The sequence below is a fragment of the Biomphalaria glabrata genome, chromosome 13 (assembly GCF_947242115.1).
Source record: "Biomphalaria glabrata chromosome 13, xgBioGlab47.1, whole genome shotgun sequence".
Taxonomy (NCBI): domain Eukaryota; kingdom Metazoa; phylum Mollusca; class Gastropoda; family Planorbidae; genus Biomphalaria; species Biomphalaria glabrata.
The window spans coordinates 9,231,707-9,259,197 of NC_074723.1; the positions used below are offsets into that span (position 1 = coordinate 9,231,707).

Consider the following 27,491-nt stretch of genomic DNA (forward strand, 5'->3'; position numbering starts at 1 on the left):
TTGACTTAATATATATGTAAGTGTTCGAACCGCAAAACAGACTGTGAGTGATTAATATTTTATAGACTCTATCTACATTTCTACATTTAATAATATCTACACCACATTATCTAATATTACATACAGTCTAAGATAACATTACACAAAAGCACTTACAGTGTAGACTCTAACAAGAAATAGAATAACTACAAATAATTACTAGTTTAATCTTCACTACACCAAGAAACACTTCAACATTAGGTCGAAAATATATGCATTCAAAAAGTTAGTAACCAGATATTAATACAAAAATAAATAAAGAAAGAAATAACATGCAGTAACATAAATTAATAAATACCAATCTATATATGAAAAATAAGACTGTTATTTTCTGTTTGTTTCAATTTGTCTCTTTGTCACATTATAGTTGTCACTAAATTTAGCCAAATTTGTTTATCGTTTAATTTTTCCTTAGTGTTATCTAAATTAGAATAATTAGAAATGATTACAGGACGTTGCTATGGTAACGTTATTACTGAAATAAGATATCCAGAGAGTTGTTGGTGTGTAAAATGTCAAGCAGATCCCATGTCAAGGCTAGCAAGTCGATCTTCTTGTCCTAATAGTGTTTCTCACGTGTAGCGACGTCCCTTCGTGACGTATGATCGTAAAGTTCCGAATTTTAACTTGACCAATACAACGCACCATTTGCACCTATGATACTAACGGTAGCACGCCCGGCCATACACACAGACGTATTCAAATAAGAGAACAGTTATCGCTCTTGCATCTCTCTGTATGTCTCTTCACTTTTCTCTCTCTCTTCATTACTTTCTTTCCACAACTTTTTCTGCACCTTTCTCTTTCCTCACCCCTCTCTTCATCTCTCTTTCCTCACCCCTCTCTTCATCTCTCTTTCCTCACCCCTCTCTCCATCTCTCTTTCCTCACCCCTCTCTTCATCTCTCTTTCCTCACCCCTCTCTTCATCTCTCTTTCCTCACCCCTCTCTCCACCTCTCTTTCCTCACCCCTCTCTCCATCTCTCTTTCCTCACCTCTCTCTCCATCTCTCTTTCCTCACCTCTCTCTCCACCTCTCTTTCCTCACCCCTCTCTCCATCTCTCTTTCCTCACCTCTCTCTCCATCTCTCTTTCCTCACCCCTCTCTTCATCTCTCTTTCCTCACCCCTCTCTTCATCTCTCTTTCCTCACCCCTCTCTCCATCTCTCTTTCCTCACCTCTCTCTCCATCTCTCTTTCCTCACCTCTCTCTCCATCTCTCTTTCCTCACCTCTCTCTCCATCTCTCTTTCCTCACCTCTCTCTCCATCTCTCTTTCAACGTCTCTGTTTCTCCGCCCCCCCCCATCTTTTTCTGTCTTGGTCTCTCTCTATTTCTCTTCTACTCTCTCTCTCTGTCTCTCTCCAAATCTCTCTCTCAACCCTCTCTCTGTATCTCTTTGTCTCTCTCTCTACCTCTTACTGTCACTCTATTTGTCTCTCTCTCCATATCTCTTTCTGTCTCTCTCAGTGTTTATCTCCATCTCTAATCTCCCCATCTCGTTCTTTCTTTCTCGATATCTCTCCCGCTCTCTGAGCCTCTTTCTCCAGTTATCGCTGCCTCTACATCTATTTCTCTCTCCCTCTTTGAGTCTCTTTCTCCACCTCTCATTCAGCCTCTCTACCTCTCCCCCTCTCTTTCCCTCTCTCTCTCACACACTCAATGTCAAGCTCAGCAAGCGCCAGGCTATATTACACTGTCTCCCAGTTTATAAACACACACACACACATACATCTCTCTCTCTATATATATATATAGCAATGTAGCACGCAGTATATGCGTATATCAGAAGAACCTGAGCTGTATAATCAGAGACGCGAACAGAGCAACGTCATACAAATAACCAACAGTATCCTATTGATCTCATCCTAACAACTTGGATTTTTGTTCTCTCACTCACAGACACAGTACGTCAATCAAACCTAACTCCCCCTTGTATCTCCCCCTCCCCACTGTAACATCCCTTCATTCCACGCCGATCCACTCAGCGCATCACCCCCCCCACACACACACACACATACACACACACTTTTTGCTTGTCCGCTGCTCATCTTTTTTTAATTTCATTTCTTTGCTTCTGAGTCCATGTGGCTAATAAATGTCCGAGTGAAACACCGTCTCAACATCTCCAGGTACAACAAAAACATAAGAAGTGACATGTTTGATCATCTGACATGTGACATGTGGCATGTAGTATCAGATGGCTCCACGCTACAGTATCGCTAGAACGAACATAGATCTGCATAAGAAATGAAACAACAGAAAATCTATGAACTAAATCTACACCATAAGGGAGATAACAAACAGAATGTAATTCTCAACACTGACTTGTGGAGGCTTTATCTTTTAAATTAGTTCCTTAAAAAAAATAAAAAAAATAGATAAATAATTACGTGTACATGTGTTAATCAAGTCATGCTTTTAATTAGAGAGTCTTAACTTTTTCTGGCTGACATAGTGAACTTGTTCTATTCTGTAATGGAATCAAGATAGAGATAAGTATTTATTGAAATTGATTCTAGCGTTTGGGCTATATAATACTATACATATAATATTTCATTGCTCTTAACCATTCTATTGGGCTGTGTAATTGTATTTAAAAGTTGTCTGTCCTGGAGTGTCTCTAATTCAAGTGATTTACCAATGGCGTTACTCTAATCAAATATGACCATTCATTTGTTATAAACATCACGAATCTATGTTAAGCCCGCTTTAGCCTAAAATAAGCTACCCATAGACATCAATTTATATCTTACTATGTAAAAAGTTCCCCTTTCAGACCTAGGGCAGATGATGTAAAGGTCATCTGATTCTGTGGCCTACGGTTAAAGAGGGTGTCATGTGGCCAGCACAACGACCAACCGCCTTTACTTTTTTCCCAACTAATGTCAGTTACCCATTAGAGCTGGGAGGACTCAGTAGCGCCCAAGGATCCCGAAATAAAAATCCCAGTCATCACCAAGGTTCGAACCCGGGAACCCCGGTTCAGAAGCCAAGTGCTTTACCGCTCAGCCACCGCGCCTCCATCTTACTATGTAGATCTACATATTGTGCACTGCTCGCTTAGAAGTTACAACTTAAAAACGTGCCAGACAAGACAAATCCATATGCTACATTTTCTGACCATGTAACACTCGAGCTTAAAGCGGGATCTCTGAACCAGACATTAAAATCTTAACAGGTGACATGATGTACATCTCATCTCTAATGATGTACATCTCTAATGAACTAGAACGGCGGAATCAACATACACAGATTTATGTGTACAATGACAAGAGTCCTCCTGTCGGATAGAACTTCAATAAAACTCAGAGAAAACTGAAGAAGTATAGGATATGGATAATTTAGTTCTAAAACAAATACAAAGGAAAACTTGAAATCTTTCTCTATTTCTTGAATGTTGAAAATGTGACTTGGTTTTGGATAGATCCACATGGAGAGAGAGCATAAAAGAAGGGTCCAGGATTGCAGATGTCATACACAACAGTAGTAGAAAGAAGGGTGAAAATGAAACCGTGCCTGGTGATTAAAGATGCCCAACCGCAGCTGTGTATCAAGGTTTGGCCTCTCTAGTCACACAAGAAGTTGCAAAGGGAAAAGATTATCTTTCGAGACGTAAAATGCCACAGAAATTAAAGGAATTGGTTTATAATCAGATAACACAGAGGAACGCAATGGAGCTATTGTGAATATGCCATCATTATTATTTATTATAAAAATTCTTCAAGGATATATACAGCTCAGGGGACTGAACAAACATGAAAAAACAACCATTACAGTCAGTTCATAGATTTAGATATTTGGATGACATTGGTGAGTTCTAAGGTGCGTAACTCTAAAGTGGAAGGGGAAGAAATAATTTGAAACCTCTTTTTTTTTTTAAGCTTTCTTATCTTACCTAGGCATCGTATCTGAAATGTAGCTTAACATGAATATGGTCTGTGTGTGTGTGTCTCTCTCTCTCTGCCTCTCTATTCACTTCTCTTTCTCTCCACCTGTCTATCTCTCTATCTCTCTACCTCTCTGTCTCTGTCTCTCTATCTCTCTCTCATTCTCTATCCACCTCTCTGAATATTTCCATCATATTGCAACTAAAGCCATAGCGTTCTGTTTTAGGATTAGAAGAAAAATATCTTTTAGAATTGCCTAGAGTGAGTCGATGAATTGCCTAGATGGAGTCTGAATTGCCTAGATTGAGTCTGAATCGATCAGACTAATTTCCCTGGGGGGGCTATTGCAGTTGGACAATTATTAACAAAAGAGTTTCCCCTTTCACACACATAGCAATGCCACGCCCCCCCCACCTCATGCACACCTACAACTTAGGGCACTCTAGTATTTCATTAGGTCCCGCCATTAACACGTCACATATTCACGAGAGAAAATCGTTGAGACCGGCTTTTTTTTTTAAAAGTTCAGGAGGGCCGTTATTATGTACAATGGGACCTCTGAATGTGTGTGTGTTTGTGTGTGTGTTGGCCGTGTGTGTGTGTTTGAGTGCGTATGTTCGTACTCGGTCACTGAAGCGTACTTTGGGTTGTTCTGTTAATTTTTGATGGATCATTAGAAGCTGGTGCTGCAACGCTGGCAGGCGATTTATAAGAATAGGCTGACTGGTCGTGTTGTATGCGCTTTGGACTAGAGTCACGAAGGTCGTGAGTTTGAACCCAGCACGCTTCCATAACCTTCCGTCCTGCTGGAGTTCTGAGCTCTAAAGTAATGATCAGAATTTCTTAAGGAACCTGTTAATAGGCCAAACAAGACAGTGGATAATTGTTATAAGCTTTCAAATACTAATCAAGGCATGGTTTCTTTGTATATGAAATGTGCCTTTATCTTTGTGTCTACCTGAGAGAAACGATATTTATTTTATTGTGTTTTTTTTTCTTATTTTTGTCACATGAAATAATCCGAACATAAAACAAACACAACTCTATGTCATGTAGTGTGGAAATTGAAAGTTAAATTTAAATTCTTCTCATTGTTGCTTTTACTAGAAGTCAGAATTACTTATGGGAACAGTTAAACACCCGAACTAGAAAATACAATTTTGCGCTAAGTACAAGAAAGAATCGCATAACTTATGGACTAATACTACTATTAAGGCTAATTTTATTACAAATCTCATATCGACTCACGCTGTCTGTCTGGTACAAAGCCTGTACACGTTTTTTTCTCGGACACCACAGCTCAGATCAAGCTAAAATTGTGCACGATTATTTTTTTACCTGACAAAACAAGAATAAAAAAAAAATATTTAGCCAACTAGTTAATTAGCTATTGACAATTAATTATTTTGTTTGGTATCTCGAACAAGGGAAAGAAATTGTACTGACTGAAGTTGTGGTATAATCTGTATAAGTCCCTCTTGTACGACGCCGCTTTAAAGTAAGTTTGAAACAAAATATACAATCTTTTATTTTCATAAGCACTTCACTAGCATAGCGATTAGTTTGTAGGCTTGAAGAGGCTTGAGCAAGAGTTCAAATTCTTTCTCCCCCCCCCCCATTTTCCCAACTGGTCCCGATAAGTGATAGGATCATGTCGTATTGAGAAACATAAAAGCTAGAAATAGCGATAAACAAAAACAATTGGTAAAAATATTTCTAATTACAAAATTCGGTTTACTATTGGTCTAGATCTATTTCACATTTAATTACATGTCTGATTTAAACTAATTGATGCAATTACACTTCGTATGACCTTTTTTTTTAGTTTTTTGTTTGTTTTTCTAGTTTAAAATCTAAGTTTATTACAGCGCCCATACAACGTAAATAAGATCATAGTGTTGTTAGAATATTGTTATCATCATCAGTCGGCTATCAGAGAAAGAGAAATAGTAGAAGGTCGAATGAAAGTTGAAACGAAGTGAGACAGAGCCTTAACCGAAGCACTTACACTTAAGTTTTAAGGCCACGTACGTCCAAACTCCGGCCTTACGCTACACTGTGCATTAGCACTGCGTGAAAGAAAGAAATAAGGTCAAGTTAATTCTAAACTTAAAGGTCTGGACTCAGGTTACACTGAACGTATTGAAATGTTAAAAAATAAACTCATCATTAGCATGTGTTTGTTGACATTTAGATACATCCTCTATTCATTCATTCATATCTCGACAATTTGATTGGTTGGTTGGCGGGGAAAGGGAGGCAAATCGAAAAATGTTTTCCTGATTCGACCTTCTGCTGTTTCTTTGTTGTGTTTGTAGATCTTTGTGCACTGTACAAGTCTGGCCGAACTAAGATTGGCCACATTTATCTTGACCCACAAAGGTCAGTTTAAATAAGTCACTGCTGGCTCTTTCTCGTGAGACTCTGAATGACCGCAGAGACCAGCCCACTGACCACGAAATTGAATTTCTCTTATCTTCTTTTTTTTTTTTATTTCCCGGCATTCATTCGAAAATGTCCGTCAGACGATGTGGTCATGAGAGTAGAATATTGGCGCCACAATATAACGCGGTCATCTATAAATGAGAGCTATTTTATAGAAGCTGTGATTCGGTGCTGAAATCTAATGGAACTTTACAATTTTCAGAAATTTGATAAGATATTAGCAATAATTATAGAAATTTAAATTCAAAGTTCAACTGAAAAAGAAATTTTAGATGTAAAAAAATATAAGTAAAAAAAAAAAGTATACATTTCACATTTAATCTGAGATCCAGGGTGTCGTGGAAATTATATCAAAGAACTTTAACAACTAAAATAACTTACGCAATAATTAAACATGTAGACATTAAAAGAATTTCAACGGTTACTTCTACTGAGACATGCAGTAAAATTGATTACGTTTTAGTCACATTTATCATTACAGGTGGGGGAAGCCCCAAACAAAATCTTGACTCTTCAGCCTCGGCCGCTAACCTGATACGGTCCTGCAAATGTGACATAAAAGATCATCAACAGAATATTTGAACACAGCAGGAGAATGTAACACATAAGAAAACAATGTTCCTAATGAACTTCTGGAAGTAGAAACACTTGAGATGGACTCACACAAGTGACGTCAAAACGCTAACATCAAATGGCGTTAAAATGTCAAAGTTCTATTATTAATTTCCGTCAAAGTCCCAAAACTAGTGACGTCAAAGTTCTGTCATTACCCGATGTCAACGTGCTACCAGCAAGTGACTTCAAAGTGCTACCAGCAAGTGACTTCAAAGTGCTACCAGCAAGTGACTTCAAAGTGCTACCAGCAAGTGACTTCAAAGTGCTACCAGCAAGTGACTTCAAAGTGCTACCAGCAAGTGACTTCAAAGTGCTACCAGCAAGTGACTTCAAAGTGCTACCAGCAAGTGACTTCAAAGTGCTACCAGCAAGTGACTTCAAAGTGCTACCAGCAAGTGACTTCAAAGTGCTACCAGCAAGTGACTTCAAAAGTGCTACCAGCAAGTGACTTCAAAGTGCTACCAGCAAGTGACTTCAACGTGCTACCAACAAGTGACTTCAAAGTGCTACCAGCAAGTGACTTCTAAGTGCTACCAGCAAGTGACTTCAAAGTGCTACCAGCAAGTGACTTCAAAGTGCTAATATCAAGCCATGCCTATATATTTACATTAAGTGACGTCTGAGTGCTAACATTATATGACACCAAAGTGTTACTTACAAGTGGCGTCAAAATGCTAACATCAAGTGACTGCAAAGTATTACTAACAAGTGACGTCTCATTTGTAGCCCCAAGCGACGTCAAAGTGCTAACACACTTTGATTGGAAATGTTCATAAACTAAAGACTTTTCAGTAAATTGTAATGGTAATACATATATGAAACAACATGATATCCTTTTTAAAGATATATACTATACTACCAATACAGGGGCGTAGTTACGAATTTGCCATCGTTTGGGGGCCTGGGGGGGGGCTTGACGTCTATGCATTTTGCGTAATATTTAATATAAAAAACACTCATTTTGGAGCCCCTCTCAAGTAGGGTCAAGGGGGATTTTCAAATTCTCCCCCCCCACCTCCGCCCACCCTAGCTACGCCACTGCACCTAAACTACTAATCACACTTCCTCTTCTAGCCAGATTTTTGCTGCAGAGCTGTGAGCTCTTTTGCAGACTGTACCAATGAAAAATGGTGTGCTGTTCTCTTCAGTTGTTCAGCACTGCCGTACAGGGTGTTGGTCATGTTGGGCTGTAGAGGTAATTAGTCACACAGGAAAAACACTAAGACCAGCGATTTATCTGGGCGCATCCATTGTCTTCCGAGACAGAAGAAACCATATGTTTATATAAACATGATATATCAGAATATGCCGTTTTTAATAGATATACCCTGGGCTATAAACGAAATACCAAAATGCATCAAGCACCATATGAAATATCCTGATATGGCCTCCCTACGTTATTACAAATACAGAAGTCCACTTCTCTGAACTGATTACAGTTCAGCTACACAATTTCTCTCTCTTTTTTTCAACTCTGACAGAACACACGCATAAAACAGATTTTTAAAAAAGAAAAATAAAACAGTTGAAATAACTGACTCACAGAACATTGATTGGTTATGCAAGAAATAATTATATTACATTGACAATCCGACGTCCCTTTGGGTAATATTTCACTATCTAGTCGATGGAGGCGGGGTAAAAAACTACATTACTGAATTTTGTTTTTTTAAAATGGAAGATTACAATTACATTTAAGGTGAATTTTTTGTGCTCATAAATACGTGATGTCGACAATATAATTGTCATTTGTGGCTAGGGTTTAAATCTCAGCGGGCTGACAGCAAACGCAAATAATTGAGAATTCATGGAATAGAAATAATGACATCCATTTAGTGGTTTGTATACCTTGTTTGTTTAGTTCACATTTTGGATCAAATAAATGTGTATTCAGCTAAATGTTTACTGTCTTAAGGAAGAAGAAATCGTTTCTTTCATAAATACTATAATTAAAGAAAATATCACAGTCAAAATGCCTTGTACAATATCCTATTAATCTGAAAAAAAAAATTTGTTCGGTATCAAAAGTAACTTAATCCATTTATTACAAAGCTTATGTCAACTCAGTCCGTTTGTCTGTCTGGTAAAAAGTGTGTACGCGCCATTTCTTCCACACCCATTCTCTGATCAAGTTGAAACTTTGCACAATTATTCAATGACACAGACAAGACAAAAATCAATTTTTAAAAAGTAACCATTTAGACAATTAATTACTAGTAATTCATTATTTTGTCCAAGGGAAACTAATACTTCAATATTCACAGATACTGTTAAACTTGTTGGGTTTAGTTCCCTTAAAAAAATTGTTAACTCTATTTCTCCCTCACGCATTCTCCGATCTAGTCGATACTTTAGACAATTACACGAATCACGAATCAATACACATATATACTCAATTAATCAATTAAGTATTGGTAATTAATTATTTTGTCTGATATCGAATAAGTGAAATAACTTGTACATTATTGATAGGTATAGCTTTAATGAACAGAGTCCTTCCCCTTTAGATAAGTTGTTTGTTATTAAAAAAAAAAAAAAAAAAAAGGATTTTTAAATGTTGGTTGTGTTCAAAAAATATAATAGCTTTTGTATTATCGTATCCTTGATTCTTCTAGCATTCATTACTGCGCTGTGGTTCAATCTCCTTTACAGACAAGTGGGGAGGAGGGGTTGATACTGGGTCGTCTTACTGTTGTGAGCGTATTATATTCTTATCGTAGGACTTCAATAAAAATTAAACAAGCTTCATTAAAAACAGACAACTGTAACTTTTTATTGACAGAAGGCGTGCATAATTCTTAAGTCTCCAGCATGTTGATAGGACTTCTTCAAATTACCCCCCCCCCCCCCACTCCCTTTTATATATAAAATATAAAAGAAATAAATCTAATCTGGGCAGAATATATTGAGCTTATAGGAAATTATTCGCCTAACATATTTAAATAATTCCTGGGCGAAATATAAAGTAACAACAAATACTTCAACATGAACCATATTTGCATTTGCTTGGACCTCCAAGACTATCTAGTTTTGTATTATTTTATTAAAGTGAACAGACCATTAGTTTAGTCTACAACTTAAAAATCTTTTTTAATGAATTGCATAACTAAAAAATCATCCAGAGAAATACAATTTTAAGCTTAATGTAAACATGCCTAACATGTTAGGTTTGATAAAGTTATGGATAAGTATAGAAAACAATTCTTCTTTTGTATCTTCCTTCTTTTACTTTTTCTATTTTTTTTTGTATTTGGAAAATCTTTACATTCTATGATTAGCAATGACTTTCATCTATTCTAATTTTACCTTGTTCTTTAAGTGTCAGAGCTTTAGAATGCTGTAGAATTTTTAACAGAAAAAAAAAATTCATTAAGCCAAAAAAATAGCTGTGACCCAAATTTCAATACACGATCTACTTCACAATTTTGTCTTCGACTCTGCGAATTTTTCGAGTCATTTTAAAAAATATCAAATCTAAAGGTAAGAAAATTATAGGGAGTCTACATACACGACTGTAGGTGCCTAGTTCTATAATTACTACTATTTCGCCTTCGTGTCTATAAATGGCAAACTAAAAGTTTTGAAATCAATAATCTCGTTGCTTAAGATCAATCATTTCTGGGTTGTACTAGGGACTAAATGCAGAGGAAGTTTCTATCAGTCAATAGAACAAGCAACATAGTGCAAGTTATATTTTTTTAGAGTCAATGTACTCACTGTATTAAATGACTTGTGTCACTGGATTTAACAATAATCTCGTAGCATGCTTTCTTCACATTGGACTCAAAATTTTTTTTTATCGTTCAAAGCATCTCAACCATGAGAATGACAGGAATAATTACTATTCTTTGTATTCTGGTATTGTTTTATTCTTTTTTTTTAGCATTGACAGTCCTTCAGATTGGAAGTCTATGACTTCCTAGCCCAGATATTCCACAGTACTCGGGGGGGGGGGGCAGGCTGGATTCAAACTCGTGACCATTGAGACGACAATCCAGAGCGCATAGCGCACGACAAGGAACCCAGCCTCAAAATGAAAGTCTCAGTCTCTCCCTGGCCGTAATTCGTCCTGAACCACGAGCAGTTGGTCCGGAATATTTTCAGAACTCGAAGAAACTGTCCGACTTTTACTTCGATTTATGACCAGGCGCAATGAAGTCTGGAGATTTTCCTGGATGACAGCAATAATAATCATTAGCTGAATATTCTCGGGATGGAGCTTCTAGAAGGGATCTAATATTTCATGCTGACACGCAGACCAAGCTGCGACCTACATTTCATGCTACATTGAACATAGATGAAACAATTGTCTGTTTGGCTGAAATGTAAATTCTTTATCGTCGTCTGCTGGTAGAATTGTGCTGGTTTTTGGCCAAATTCTCCAAGTTTTTCGCTTTAGTCCTAAGATGTTTACAGTCTGCTATAAATACCTAGCGTCTGACTGGTCTTTAAATCGCTTCGGGGAGCGTCTCTATTTGCGCCGACATCCTCTGAGCAAATCTAATAACTCAACATCTGAGTTCAGTCTTTTTTTTTTCATCCTGATTTTTGACGGGCATGAGTCTAGTATAAAAAGAGATGCAACTTTCTCTATTTATTTTGCTTTTCTTTTCATGTCAAGTTTTCTTTTCTGTTGAGATTCGCTCTAGGCAATACAGCGCAATCATAGTAAAAGCAGAATCAATAATATAAGGTTGCATGTCTAGTTCGAGAGTAAGTTTAACAAGGGCAGCTTTACAGCGCGATGTTTTGAAAGTAGACATCGGAATCCAATGTAAAGCGAATGTCACGGTGACACTTTACGTGATATGCCAAGGTGAAGGTCACGGCATAATTACAGAAGAAGAAAAGAAGCGTCAGACAAAATTAAAAAAAAGCAAAGCCTATGACACAAGCTCCAGCTGGAATAACCTGCCTAGTGTGCAGTCGAACATTTCGGTCTCAAATAGGTCTCACCAGTCACATGAGGAGGCATAAAACCCCAGTGCAAAGCCCTCAGTGGTCTTTATTGAACCACGCTCTACGAACAGTACATACATATGTGCATTTGTGCATACATACATACATACATACATAGATTTAGGAATTAAAAGCTCGTTGTGGAAAAGTTTGTACAAAGCTTATCAAGTTGAAATTTTGCACAATTATTCCATGCAAATGACAAAACAAGAATCACTAAAAAATTTAACTAATTAGTATATTAATTATAGTAATTAATTATTTTGTTTGGTATCTAAAAATGGAAAGAAATTTTACTTCACAGATGTGGCCGCATAAGTTCAATTAGTCCCATTTATAATTTAAGTAAATAATAATAATAATTATTATTATTTAAGTTATTATATTTTACGTATCAAAGATAGCACAACCATTTACACTGATCTCTACAGTTAGTGTCTCGAATAATGTCAGTAGCCATTTAGTTAGGAGGTTGTCATGGACAATAAGTACTTTAAACAAACGTTAGTTTCTGTTTCTTTGTCTCCCACACCCTTGCAGAAACACACAACGTTTGACCAGATCTACAAAAGTTGAAAGGTTGGTCCTGAGTTCATAAATAAGTAAAAGATTATCTAGAAATAGCCGGCATTAAGATTGACAAGGACCATGTGACGAAACGCTTGGAAAGAAACGTTTCTTCTCGATATTTTTTGACCTATTTGTGACAGGCACATTTAGACTCCGGCCGGATGAGAAGTTTCCGAATAAATTCCTACTCCATTGTCCTTCAATTATATTTCCATGCGGTCTGCAGCATGCTAATTCAGAGATATTAAGAGAGAGAGACAGGAGAGAGAGAGAGAATGAGACAGAAAGAGGGAAGAGAAAGAAGGGGGAGAGACAGAGGTGAGAGAGGTGAGAGAGAGACAGGGACAGGGACCGAGAGAGATGAGACAGAGATAAAAAGAACGCGGGGGGGGGGGTGGTGAGATAGGGAGAGAAAGAAGAAGAAGAGAGAGAGAGAGAGAGAGAGAGAGGGATGGAGAGAGATAATGAGAGGTGGGATAGAAACAGAGGAGTCGGGAGGGACATAGAGAGATTGATCGAAAGAAGGGAGAGTACTAACGAATACATTACCTTCATCGTTGGATAAGCTTGACGAGTATTGGAGACCCGAAGGAAGAGATTGTAGGTCAACTCTGTAGCTGTGTTGCTTTGGTGTTTCCTCTTTACTCTGTTTCCGGTCTGAAGATGAAAGTCTTTTCTTCCCATCCCGCCCTGGCCGAAACTCGTCCTGAAGCGCGCGGAGTTTGTCCGGGATGCTCTCAAAATTGAAGCATCTGTCCGACTCCTGTTCCGCTTTCGGCGAGGCGCAGTTGAGCCTGGAGAAGAACTCCCGGGAAGATTTGAACTCGACCGTGTTGCTGAGCGAGCGCTCCAGGCGATGTGGGAAATCCCCATTGATGAAGATCTGTGGAGGAGGCAAATACTGCGGGCTGTCCCTCTTGGCGGCGTACGAGGAGTCGGCGCAGCTGCTGGCGGACCTGCCTAGTGCCCTTCCTGCCTTTGAACTTTTCTTCCTCCAAGATCGGATCCTCTTTTGCTTCGGGCTTCTGGTCGCAGATGGGGAAGGGAAGGGCGAGTTTGACCTTGAGGAACAGGCAGAGTTCGAAGGTGAAGGAGACAGGACTACGTTGTCATTCTCATCGCCGTCCCCCGTGACACTGATGGAAGGGTGGATCTTGGTCGGACTGACCACAGAGTCAACGCTCTTACGCCGGAACCAAATTGTCACTGGGTCACTTAAAAACATTGTTCTTTAGTCATAGCCCGACACTGAGCTCTGCAATCCTGACGAATCACATCGTTGTTGTTATGATAAGCACGTCTCATAACCAACGCCAAAATAAGAAATACAAGATAATCCAACAAGAATGCACTGTCAATCAGGAAAGTAATCCACATGGAATTTAAGTGTTTTTTTTATTATTTGCTGTATCATTACATAACATATACATTATAAATCTCACACAACCGAAAACCTTCAACGTGTAACTAGATTACATGCAACCTTAATTAGCTCAACCCGAAAGCGAATAAAACGTACATCGCATAAAAACTTACTCCACCTAAAACCTACTTCTTCTTCTTCTTCTTCTTCTTCTAGCCAGCTTCTGCCAAGACCGAAAACTCCCTTAAAATGCGGGGACTATATATTTATATATTTTAAAAAAGCCTGAGGAAACACCCAGCCTACACTAAAAACCTAAAACCTACACTACCTGAGACTTAATGCATCTGAAACCTTCATTACATGAGATCTACAGCATCTGAAACCTTCGCTACCATACAGATACAGCATCTGAAAACTTTACTACCTGAGACCTACAAAACCTAAGACCTACACTACATGAGACCTACAAAACCTAAAGCCTACAGTACCTGAGACCTAAAAGATCTAAAACTTACACTACCTTTTAAAGTATAAATACTTTCCGATCATTATATAACTCGAATGGAAAACAAAACAAAATAAAAAAAAAACATAGGTTCAGAATAACAAAAAAAAAATCGCAGTCTTTGACAATCCAACTCCACCCACTCTTCGTACAGACTTTAAGGAGACCTAAAAACCGCAATGACCCTCAACCAACGCCTCGCTGCACGACTTCCAGGCAAGATGAAGCACTAAAAATAACTTTTTATTTTCAAAAACATCATTTTAGAGAAAGATAATATCGACAAATGTTAATGACATAGTAATGAGGAAAAAGGGGGGTGGGGATTATACCTAATAGAGTTCTTTCTGTACTTGCAAGTTGTCAATCACAGTGGCTCTCAAAGTGGTGGTCCCGTGGTGGTATGTAGTGATTAAAGGATCCCTTCTTTTACGTTCAAAGCAGGGCGCATGTGCAAATATTAGATACAAACTTTTATCAAATGATATTTGCATCCATCGCTAACATGTTAAGGTTTACTCTACATCTCTACGCTTACATTTTTTTAAAATCGGTATGAGGCGATACATTTCGGAATTATGTTAAGAAAAAATCAAAATAACAGACGACGGATAAGATTTTTTAAAGGCACAACAGACATCCGAAGTACATATATAAAAATGCAAGTAGTAGATGTATGAACATATTTTTTTTTTATATATTTTAAATATACATTGAGGGTTGTGGTGACTGAAAGGTAAAGCGCTTTACTTTCGTAGCTAGGAGTCATTATTTCGAATCTCGATTTTTAGGACGCCTCTAAAACCAATCTACCCTAATGAGTTCATGACCTTAATTAGGGAAAGTAAAGGCGGTTGGTCGTTTTGTTGGCCCCCAAGACAACCTTTTTTCATAAAGACATTTCTCCTTTAAGAATCTGATGACTTTTCGTAAGATACCTCAACTGAAATAACGGAAAATTTAAAAATACTCAAATCTATACATATAAATATGAATAAATCAAAAGTAGCTATTCCTAACATACAATTCTAAGCCCTGACATTCCTTCCTATAGGTCGGCAAAGTGAATAGACAAGGGTACAAAGAGTGCTAATTGAGGTATGTGTACTCAATGGATTAAAAGGCGCTAATTAAATCTAATTAGCTCATACCCGAAAGTCAGGTTTGCGCTTTGATCTCAGCGCACATGATTATATATTAGGCCACTTCGACCCATTTTTGAATTCTTCTTTTTTTTTCTTTGAATTCAAGTAAATTTAAGGATGTACAAAACTGCAGAGCTAAGATGAGCTTTGAGCTACACATTTTTAAACCTTTCAAATACTTTGTCACTTTTAATCCTTACCTCTATGGTCACGAGTAAGGAGCACATGTAAAAAAAACTAAATCATTTATTTAAAACTTAATTTCGCACATCATAGTATGGCTGGATAGCTAAACTGATAAAGCGTAGCCCTGATAGCCTCAATATGTGGGTTCGATCCCCACACTTGCACATATTGTTTTCTGTTTATGTATGTATGACACATAAAATATGACTGTCTTCTATACAAGTGCTACTTTATCTATTTAGTTTGTTCTTCAGCATACATTTGCTTACTTTTTAGGAAAGATGTTGCTTTTAAAAGAACAGAATTAACAAGCAAAATATGTATTTAAAAAGATTCTGAATATTTTCCTGAAGCCCACGTCTTCTGGAAAAAAAGTTTGCACAAACGTGAAAGTGGTAAGGCCAAGTCAAAGTAGGTCATAGGGAACACACGTGATAAGGACCTGAAGGACATGAAAGGTATGAAAGACATAAAGGACATGAAGACCTGAAGACATTAGGACATGAAAGACATAATGGACATGAAGATCTGAAGACATTAGGACATGAAAGACATAAAGGACATAAAGACCTGAAGACATTAGGACACGAAAGTCATAAAGGACATGAAGACCTGAAGACATTAGGACATGAAAGACATAAAGGACATAAAGACCTGAAGACATTAGGACATGAAAGACATAAAGGACATGAAGACCTGAAGACATTAGGACATGAAAGACATAAAGGACATGAAGACCTGAAGACATTAGGACATGAAAGACATAAAGGACATAAAGACCTGAAGACATTAGAACACGAAAGACATAAAGGACATGAAGACCTGAAGACATTAGGACATGAAAGACATAAAGGACATGAAGACCTGAAGGGCATAAAGACACATCTCAGTCGCTAATTCTATTTTCGCTTTCATATCACGGAAGGTAAATGCTAAGTCCTCCTTTCTATCTTCAGATGTTTAGGGGACAGAACTCCTCATTTTTTTTGTTACATAATAATTTTGTTAGAGGCAAAATTAGCATATGTAACATTATTGAGTCCTTCAAACAACTTAGATCTAAGTTTTTTCAAGTCAAGTCGAAGTATAAATTGGACTAAAAATAAACAAGCATTGGTCCCAAAGAGAGAGAGAGAGGGGGAAGAATGATAGAGACAGAGAGAGACAAACACACACACACACGCACATAACTGAGGAACCAATGAACTAACCCGAGGGTCAAATCGAGTCTTTTCTCCTTTTCTTATTTAGAAGAATCGATACTGTTCAAGTAATTTTTGTATTGGTTTTGAGGAAAGAATACTAAAAAAAAAAAGTTCCACCGTATTTTCCCTCCCTCCTGGACCGTCCCTCCTACAAACAATATTGTGGTGTCTTCACTCTGGGGGCATGGGACCAATTACTTTACAAAAAAAAGTATCTGGGATTGAGTTATGTCCCTTCCGTTTCTTTGCTCTACCAGAGATAGTTATTTCTTATGAGGCAAACAAATGTCTGGGGAGAGAGATTTTGTTGAGGCCAGTTTGAAACTCACGGAGAGTCAAACAACGGAATTACCAAACAGAAAGAGGAATGTTCTGTTTTGAGGTGGACGCTGTTGTTGAAAATACAAGTAATTCAAATAACAATGGCTGCCTGGTCGTGAGGTTTGCGCGCTGGACTGTCGTTCGGATTTATCGATGGTCGATGGTTCAAATCCTGCCCGCTCCCATCCCCCGTCGTCCTGCGGGAGGTTTGGACTAGGAAGTAAACTATCTTCAACTCTGAAGGAACATCCGAAACATGTAAAACATTTTACAAAACATTTTACAAACAAGAAGATCTAGTTGGAGTTCTACTATGAATGTTTAGATATGATAGAACTGATTTAGGTCATTGGTTAATATGCATGGCTAAATGCATGACGAATAGGACGTTATCATCTTCTTTTTTTGAAGTAACGTCTGTATTTTATAAGATAAGATAAGATAGATCGGAAGATAACAAATAATAAAATCACGTCTTATTCCAATGACAGCTTCATAACCTATTGGCTAAAAACATGAACAAGTAAAAGCTACGTGACTTTACGAGATGATAAATCATTGCCTTTTTATCACAGGACAAGGTCAAGAAAACACATATACACATATACATATATTCAGAAGACAAAGCCTGTCCTACATCTACTGGACTGTTGGAGATTTTCCCGACATGCAATAAACAAGGTCAAGGACGATAAAATTAAACTTCAATGTTTCTAATTAAATTAAAAAAAAATTTCAGCCTCAAGCGGAAGAGTTTTAAAAATTTAATTCTGAAGGGACAAAAAAAAATGCACAAAAGTTCGAATATTTCTTATATAAGACCTAGGGGGATCAGCACTTCCTTAAACCTGTATACCGGTTACACACAATGCTAGCTAGTTATAGTTTTTCCACCATAGATAAAAATCTGTCACAATTAAAACTTTGTTCATTTTAACATGATTCTGGAAAGTGAAAGTTGAAGAGTTCTCACCAAAAAATCTCGGAACACAAAATGTGAGACCCAAAGAAAAATTCTTCTTGAAGACAGGCGCAGAAGACGAAAAGAAAACTCAAATAGACCCCCAGGGTACAACCGCCTTGTCTGCTTCAGGTGTGGGAAAATATGCAGGTCGCAACTAGGTTTGCATTGTCATGTCAAACACTAGACTCATCCTTTAGCTTCGGAATCGTAGAAATCGACATTATCGTTACACATTGTAATGACACTCTGAAAGAAACCAAAAACTGAAAGGCGCGCATCCCAAAGGGAGACCACGAGTACGGTGGCTTGATGACGTAGACACACATCTACGACGGCTACAATACCGGGCATGAAGACGTAAAGCTCGGGGTAGATCAGAATGGAGAGACGTGCTAAAGCAGGCCAGGGCCCTCCATGTTGCGCCAGTGGGCTGGATGGGATGGCGTGAAAAAATGTTTAGTGTAATAATATCTTATTCCCAGACTCAACTAGAGATATCAAAAAGCGAAAGTGGAGCCGGATAGGAGACACACCCTGCGCAAACCAGCTACCAATGTTGCAAGGCAGGCACTTGATTACAATCCGCAAGGAAAGAGGAAAGTGGGCAGACCCAAGCAAACCTGGAAGAGGTCAGTCATCAGTGAAGCTAAGGATACTTGGGATGGCATGGGAGCAGATGAAGAAAGTTGCTTAGAACAGAGTTCAGTGAAGAGGTGTGGGGGCGGCCCTATGCTTCCCTGGGAGTTCATACTGAACTAAGTTCTAACTTAACATCCTTTAGAGACACCTAAAAACATTTGACAACACTTGAAAAGTAAAAGCTAAAGCACTTAGATCTAGATCTTAATAGACATGGACGCTGTCCTTAATCAGAGTTGATGTCATGGCAACCACTTAGGAAAAAAACATGTTTTATGTTTAGCTCTACCGCCAACAACGATTGCAAATATTTTCAGCTGATAACATTCAGAAACTTTAGATGCTTCGTTTCGTTTTGTATTGTGGCTGTAATAATGGACATTAACTCACGATCTCACACACGGAACTAAAACACTGCTGAATTCAAACACACATAAATGCTCAAACTCAAACACTCACGGACTTACACACACACATACACAAACTCAAACACTCACAGACTTACACATAAATGCTCAAACACTCAAAGACATGCACACACATAAATGCTCAAACACTCACAGACATGCACACACATAAATGCTCAAACACTCACAGACTTACACACACACACATAAATGCACAACCCCAAACACTCACGGAAGTGTGGCTAATTGGCATAAAATGCTTGAATTCCTAGCTGAGTGAGCTCAGGTTCAAATCCTTATGTAGACTAGAAATTATTTTTTTTTCTAAATCGACTATGTGGTGTTTTGCTGAGCACCCAAAGGCAGCACAGATACCTCATAGAAAACCCCCAAAGATAGAACCAGATTCACTGAATTTGCTATAAAAAAAGTAAAGTTTCCCTTTCAGACGTTGCGAATTATATGGCAGTTGTTGTTAAAGTCATCTATTTCTTTGACCAACGGTAAAGAGCAGAACATCATGTGGCCAGCACAACGACCAACCGCTTTTACTTTTCTCAACTGATGTTGGGTGGACTCATTGGCGCTCTAAAAATACCGAAATTCGAGATTCGAACTTTGGACACCAGGTTCGGAAGCCAAACGCTTAACAACTGAGCCACCAGACCTCGAATATATAGAGTAGAAAATACTTCGCTATACAAAATAAATAATAAAAAAAATTATACTGCATTCGAAAAGATATAGCTACTAATGCCTATACAAATATGTACACACAATATGTAACGAATAGACTTAGGCCTAAATAAAAAATCTTTCAAAGTGTTAGAGCGGGTACCAACCCCACCCTCTGCCATAGTCTTCCAGCAAGAGTAGTGATCAAAACATTTTCATTTCTGAATAAAGATTAAAACTTACTTGTCAATGATGGTATAAAATTACATATCAATGATAGAAAAATCCAAGGGTAAAAGAATTCTACCCCTTGACCACTAGACTCTTTCAGCAAATCAAACAGGCGTTTTCTAAATCCATATTACAACGAAAAGTGTAAGGATTTGGTTATCGAACTTTGACAGCATCCATACGATGAAAGTCAAGGAACAGACGACGACGACGATGATTCTAACGAAACTTATTAAAACACGTTAACAAATAATAATTTTTTTTTTTAACATTTCCTGAAAATGTCACAAAAATATCAAATATTCTCCGCATAAAATGTTAAGTGTACACTCTCGTCTGAAGTCATTAGACTGAAACTGGCAGAATGATAGCGTTCACGTGTGTGCCAGCTCTGACATTGATCCACGTGCTCGTGCGTCTGTCAAACGGTTTGGAGAGCCCACCATTACAGTTTCTGCATCAATGGACGTTTCCTAATCTAAGCCACCGAACCGTAAAAAAACCGTTAGGCTGAGCTCTTATATCCAAACCCACCCAATATGGCCGCAAATATTAGCGCATTAGGAATATCAACGTTGGTAAATATAGGAGAAAGCACTTGACGAAATTTAGTGGTTGAAAAAATTCAAGAAAATTATATTGGCATTCAAAAATATATACAGATGATCAAAGCTTACTTGTTGCTTTCTAGTGACATGTTCAAATTTACTTTGTAGTGAATTATTAAGATTGGCTTTTTAGTGAATTTTTCAGATTTTCTTTTTTAGTGAATTGTTTAGTTGGACTTTTTAGTGAATACCTTTTTAGTGAAATGTTCCTATTTTTGCTTTTAATGAATGATTAAGATTGGCATTAAGGGAACTATTTAGCTTTGTTTTTCAGTCACATTATTCAGACTTGCTTTTTTAGTGAATTATCAAAACTTGATTTTTAGTCAATTGTTCAGTTTTGCTTGTTGGTTATTTGTTCCCCGAAGCCCCGACTCCAAAAAGCGTTTTTTTGCATTTTTCACTGCAGAAACGCCTGCTCCTGACATCTACAGCTCAATATTCATCAGTGAGTTTCGGGGCGTAGCCCCGACGCATAAAGCGTTTTCATGCATTCTTCACTGCAGAAACGCATTCTCCTGACATCTACAGCTCATTATTGATCAGTGGAGTTCGGGGCGAAGCCCCGACTCCAAAAAGCGTTTTCTTGCATTTTTCACTGCAGAAACGCCTGCTTCTGACATCTACAGCTCTTTATCAATCAGTGGAGTTCGGGGCGAAGCCCCGACGCCAAAAGCGTTTTCTTGCATTTTTCACTGCAGAAACGCCTGCTTCTGACATCTACAGCTCTTTATCAATCAGTGGAGTTCGGGGCGAAGCCCCGACGCCAAAAGCGTTTTCTTGCATTTTTCACTGCAGAAACGCCTGCTCCTGACAACTACAGCTCACTATTCATCAGTGATTTTCGGGGCGTAGCCCCGACGCATAAAGCGTTTTCATGCATTCTTCACAGAAGAAACGCATTCTCTTGACATCAACAGCTCATTATTGATCAGTGGAATTCGGGGCGAAGCCCCGACTCCAAAAAGCGTTTTTTTGCATTTTTCACTGCAGAAACGCCTGCTCCTGACATCTACAGCTCACTATTCATCAGTGAGTTTCGGGGCGTAGCCCCGACGCATAAAGCGTTTTCATGCATTCTTCACTGAAGAAACGCATTCTCCTGACATCTACAGCTTATTATTAATCAGTGGAGTTCGGGGCGAAGCCCCGACTCCAAAAAGCGTTTTCTTGCATTTTTCACTGCAGAAACGCCTGCTTCTGACATCTACAGCTCTTTATCAATCAATGGATTTCGGGGCGAAGCCCCGACGCCAAAAGCGTTTTCTTGCATTTTTCACTGCAGAAACGCCTGCTTCTGACATCTACAGCTCTTTATCAATCAGTGGATTTCGGGGCGAAGCCCCGACGCCAAAAGCGTTTTCTTGCATTTTTCACTGCAATAACGCCTGCTTCTGACAACTACAGCTCACTATTCATCAGTGATTTTCGGGGCGTAGCCCCGACGCATAAAGCGTTTTCATGCATTCTTCACTGAAGAAACGCATTCTCCTGACATCTACAGCTTATTATTAATCAGTGGAGTTCGGGGCGAAGCCCCGACTCCAAAAAGCTCCAACAAAGCAAAGTCTTTCTTAAAATAATTATGATAAATTCATGTGAAATTACATAAACTCTGTCTGGAAATGGGAGGGGCGGTAGAATGAAAGCGATTTATCCTCGCTCCTTTTATAATTTCTGCTAATGATTGCATTTGGCATTAAAGAATAAATTATATTAGTGGCTGATTTTTTTTTTACATTTTGTAATTTCTTAACTATAATACAAAAAGAAAAATTATTGCTTTGTCAGATAAGGGAAAGGAGATGGCATGTATCGCCCCTGCCACCTTTTTCCTTTTATATTTACTAATCATAAAATTTGAGATTAGAGTGTGGAGCGACATAATATACAAATGGTATCACATATCAATTATATAGAAATTCAACTATTTTTGTTCACAAACTATGATTCCTCCATAAAAATATGACCGCCCCCCCCACTCAGAGGGCTAGAGCGGGGAGGGCAGTACATGCAATCGCCCCCCCCCTTACCCCACCGAATCGCCCAAGATACCTGAAGGAGAGCGACATAATATCAAATTTATATATCAATGCAACTAATCTTGCTCACAAACTATGATTTCTCCATAAAAGTAGGACCGCCCCCCCCACTCAAAGGGTTTAGGTGGGAAAGGCAGTAGAGGTTTCGCCCCCCCCCCACACACACACACCAATCGGACAACAGGGGAACGACATAATATAAAGATCGGTTAAAATATCAATAACAAGTTTTAATCATATAGATATTTAATTGATTCTTTTGGCAAGCTGTGATTTCTACAAATAAATTGGACCGCCCCCCCAACTCAAAAGTTTATGGTTGGGGGGGGCGGATTGATGCTATCGCCCCCTCCCGACCCCACCTAATCGGCCAACATACTAGAGGGGGGGGGCGAAATAATCTAAAAATAGTTTGAAATATAAATAATTAGTATATATTATTAACATAAGTAATAAATTCGTATACAAATTGTGTGACTTCCATACTAAAATTCGTCCGAGTGGGGGGGGCGATCGCCCCTACCGCCCCCCCCCTGGATCCGCCAGTGGTGTCATATGGCCAGCACAACGATCAACCACCTTTTCCCCAACTAAAGTCAGGTATGCATAAGAGCTGGGTGGACTCAGAGGCGCCCGAAGATACCAAAATAAAAAATCCCAGTCTTCTCCAGGATTCGGAAGCCAAGCGCTTTACCGCTCAGCCACATCACCTCCTTCATTTTAGGTTCATAGCTTATATTTATTGCTAGATAATTGCACATGTTTGCTTTCTATTGAACTGTAAAGATTCGCTTTGCTAGAGTTCAATACTCTGTGCTCTGAAACTGTTTAAAAAACATAAATTGATGTGCGCGATGAAAACTCTTGATCGTTAGGAAGGAAAAAGAAACGAAACGAAAGAAACCAAGTGGAGAGTATCATACAGACATCGTAAGTAATGACGTCTCAAGAGAGCTCGGAGCCTGTAAATACCTCCTGGATCGATCAGGCCTACCCCCCGTCTGTCACGCTGTCATGTAGTTAGACCATCGGAGCCTCCACAGACTTCAGAATCTTAGCTCTACACTGTTTGATGGCAGAACGTCAGAACGATGGCATAGCATGGAATGACCAGGAGAAAGAGCGGGGTGGGTGGGATGAGGGTCCACTAACAGAAACATTGATCAATGACAACAGGTCGAGACAGGAAACTGTTTTAATAAATATTGACATATAATGATAGTGGTCTTGTCTTAAGTGTGTGTAATTGACTTTTTCAGACATTGTGGTTATTACGGAATGATTTTCAGTTCCCATATTCAGGCCTTCACGTTTGTTAGTGCAACAGGTGTTAGATTTCTCTTTTGTTTAAAACCTTGTGGCTGTCAGGGCAGACAATGTTAAGTCCCCTTTCTCCAGTACCTAAATATTTGCACTTGAGTTGTGTGGTCTATATCAAGAACATCTAACTGAAATCAGGTACCCATTAGGGCTAAGAAACTCATGGATTGGGATCTTCACAGACTCAAACATGATAATTTTGGATCGAGCATACATGAGAATTACTTGAGAACTCAAACTCTTTTAGGAAACATAGTATTTACAAAACTAACTAATAATGTATTCCAGGCTTTAGTGAAGAAAACAAAACAAAACACAAAAAAAAAAAAAAAAAAAACGACCAACATTTAAAAAGTAACAAACATCGATAAATGCGAGCAACGAAGTTTGTCTGTAGATATTCGACAAATATACAAAAGCTACAACCAATGACCCAATTTACTTGGTCAAAACTCTTGTCAAAGTTTAGAATACATTACAAAACGTAAGGTTTATATGTAACTTATAATATCGCTCACACTCATATTTAATCTTAAATTACTTTTCAATGCAAGACAATGGGCTAAAACCTTACAAATGATTTCAGTGGCATTGAAATAAAATTTGTCATCCGAACGCCCTGTTTCTGACTCCAGAACTTCCCAATCAAAGAAATGTACTGCATTGTTAACATCACTAATGTCTGCGCCCCAGATCACTTATGATCCGTTGAAATATAATCTTAACACAAACATCTAACTTATGATGTCAATGTCAAAATATACATATTATGTATCATATTGAGCCATGCAAGAGACATACGGAAGGTCGTGTTGATATTGCCTCCAAAGAATGGCGAGATTCTCGTAGTGCTTGCCCTTGGGTGAATATCAATAATAAAACAGTAATGCATTTAATATCAATGTAACACGATTATCATATGTCAAACATTCCACGGGCAATGCTATTACACCTCTAGTGTAGCCCCGGGTGGGAAAACATCGTTTAAAGAAGACGCATTAGGCCTATAGGGAAGCAAAGCAAAGCCCCTGTCGGGGTGCCTAATGACCCAGTCCGTTGCCCTATGGGGCAGGAAGTGTTAGACAAAATTCTTAGGACAATTAAACAAATCAAGAAGAAGAAAGTCACGACTTTTTATTGAAAAATGAATGAAAAATTCAAAAGCATTTCTGGTTGTAACCTTGACAACGAAACAAATACCACAATATCTGACCTCAAAAAAGGCAAATATTATTTTTTATGGGGGGGGGGGGATGTTACAAATGTCTCTTTAATAAATCGAGATAATTCTGATGGGAGATGTTGTTTTTTTACCTCGCCGTTCTAGGCTTTAATTTCTATCAGATCATATTCAATTATGGCTTTGAGTCTCTAGTTGAAAAACTGTTCTCTCTCTCTCTCTCTCTCTCTCTCGATCTCATTCTCTCATTCTCCTTCACACTTCTCTCTCTCTCTCTTTCTTCTTTTATTTTCACTCTCTTTATAAAACTTCTTTTTTCTCTATTCTTTTCTCTCTTTTTTTGTCCATCCATTTCTCTATATTACTCTCTTTTTTCTGTTTACCATTCTGTCTCTCTTTTTCCCCTCCGTTCTTACCTCTGTTTTTCCTTCTAGTTCTTCATCTCCATCTTCTTTTCCCACTTTCTTTCTCTTTCTCTGATACTCTTACTTTGTATAACTCTGTTTCTTCCCTCACTTTGTCTTTTTCTCTCTCTCTGTTTACTCTCTCTCTGTGTCTCTCTCATTCACTTTCTCTTTCATCTCTCTCGCTTTCTCTCGATCCCTCTCTATTTCTTTCTCTCCCTTTCTTTGTTCTCTCTCTCTCCCTCTCTCTCTCTTTCTGTCTCTCTCTCTGTCTTTCCCTCTCTCTCTCCTTCTGTCTCTCTCCGTCTCTCTCTCTCTCTGTCTCTTTCTGTCTCTCTCTGTCTCTGTCTCTCCCCCTCTCTCTCTCCCTCCTCTCACTCTCTCTCTCCTGTGTATAACCATCGACTCTTTCAGCCAGATCATTGCTTCTTGCCAGATGTATTTATACTTTCATTGGACTTGAACAAGATCCAATCATAAACATTTATTATTCAAGTCTCGCTAAATCTCACGGGAATGACGTGCTTAATGAGTGGGGATGGGGGTCAATGTTCAATTGCAGAAACTCACTGTTAAAGTGTTACGCAATCTCAGCTTTCTTATAATCAGAACTCTATGAAAATCTGAACACTATTCAATCATCCCCAAAGTTTAATAGAAACAAATTTATTGAAATAGAATTTCTCAGTTCTAAAAATGTAGTTTTGCGTCGAGGGAGAAATGCATCGCTTCGTTGGGTCCAGGGGTTAGAACGACGTTTTCAATAGCAGGGGATATACCTTACATATGTTTGTATTTTGACCCTATAGGAAGGGCCGGTCCTACAGGTTGCGGGGCCCTATGCGAAACGGATTGCGCGGGGCCTAATTAGGACAGTGATAAGGATAATAAGTGAAAATTAAGACTTTGTATAAGAAAATAAATTCGTCTTTATTTTATTTATACTTTACTAAGTACAAAATCACTGTCAAATTATCTTGACGAGCCATCTACAGTAGATAGTAGTTTTCCAACAATAAGCCGATAAACATTCAGATTTGCCTTTTATATTTAAAATCGACTAGAAAAATATCGCTTTTTGTTTTGTTTTCCTAAGAGGTCGAGATAGATTTAGATCTATATTTGTATGTCAGTGACTATTAAAGTAAATTAAGTATTTGATTTTCTTGTTTTGGTTCCAATTCGGCTTATCATTACATTTGTATTCAATGAAAGCTGACAATGCCGTTTTTTTTTTTAATCGCGAGTAGGATTGGCGTTTTCCATATTGAATGACACTCCGAAATGACAATTTTGTCTGTTTTTTGGAGATTGGCATCAGTTTTAAGATTTTAATAATTTCAGGAGATTTTCATGACTTTTTCTTATATTTTATAATTTCATGAGAATTCTGGAACCCATTAGTAATAAGTTAAAATGGTTTAATTTAAAAATTTACACCTAGAATTCGCATCGCGCAGGGCCTATGAAAAAGCGGGGCCCACTGCGGCCGCATAGATTGCAGTGGCATATTATCGGCCCTGCCTTTAGGCCTACAATATATATCTTACATGTGTTTGTATGTTTTTATTTTGAACCCTAGAGGCCTACAATAAATATCTTATATGTGTTTGTATGTTTGTATTTCCAACCCTATACAAGTGTTAAGTTATCTAGTTGTGTAGCTTTTTTCCTTCTGGGAGGGACATAATTATATTGGGAGGTGTTTCACAGTATGACTCCACCCGAGGCTGTGACAAATTTGTAAGAGGTGCTTCTTCTACTCTAGTGCTATCTGAG

General features: G+C 38.3%; 1 protein-coding gene across 3 annotated transcripts in view; it reads right to left on the bottom strand.

Moving 5' to 3' along the window:
- The window catches only part of LOC106056078 (pleckstrin homology domain-containing family G member 5-like), a 290,847-nt gene that overhangs the window by 216,593 nt on the left and 46,763 nt on the right, over window positions 1-27,491 (bottom strand). The window contains exon 1 of one of the 3 annotated variants that reach the window (XM_056008794.1): window positions 13,064-13,868. The exons of the other annotated variants lie outside the window; for them this stretch is intronic. Coding sequence (XP_055864769.1) covers window positions 13,064-13,739 — 676 coding nt within the window. The 5' untranslated portion in view covers window positions 13,740-13,868. Of the gene's footprint in view, window positions 1-13,063; window positions 13,869-27,491 lie in introns of those variants that run through there. 3 annotated transcript variants of the gene reach the window in all.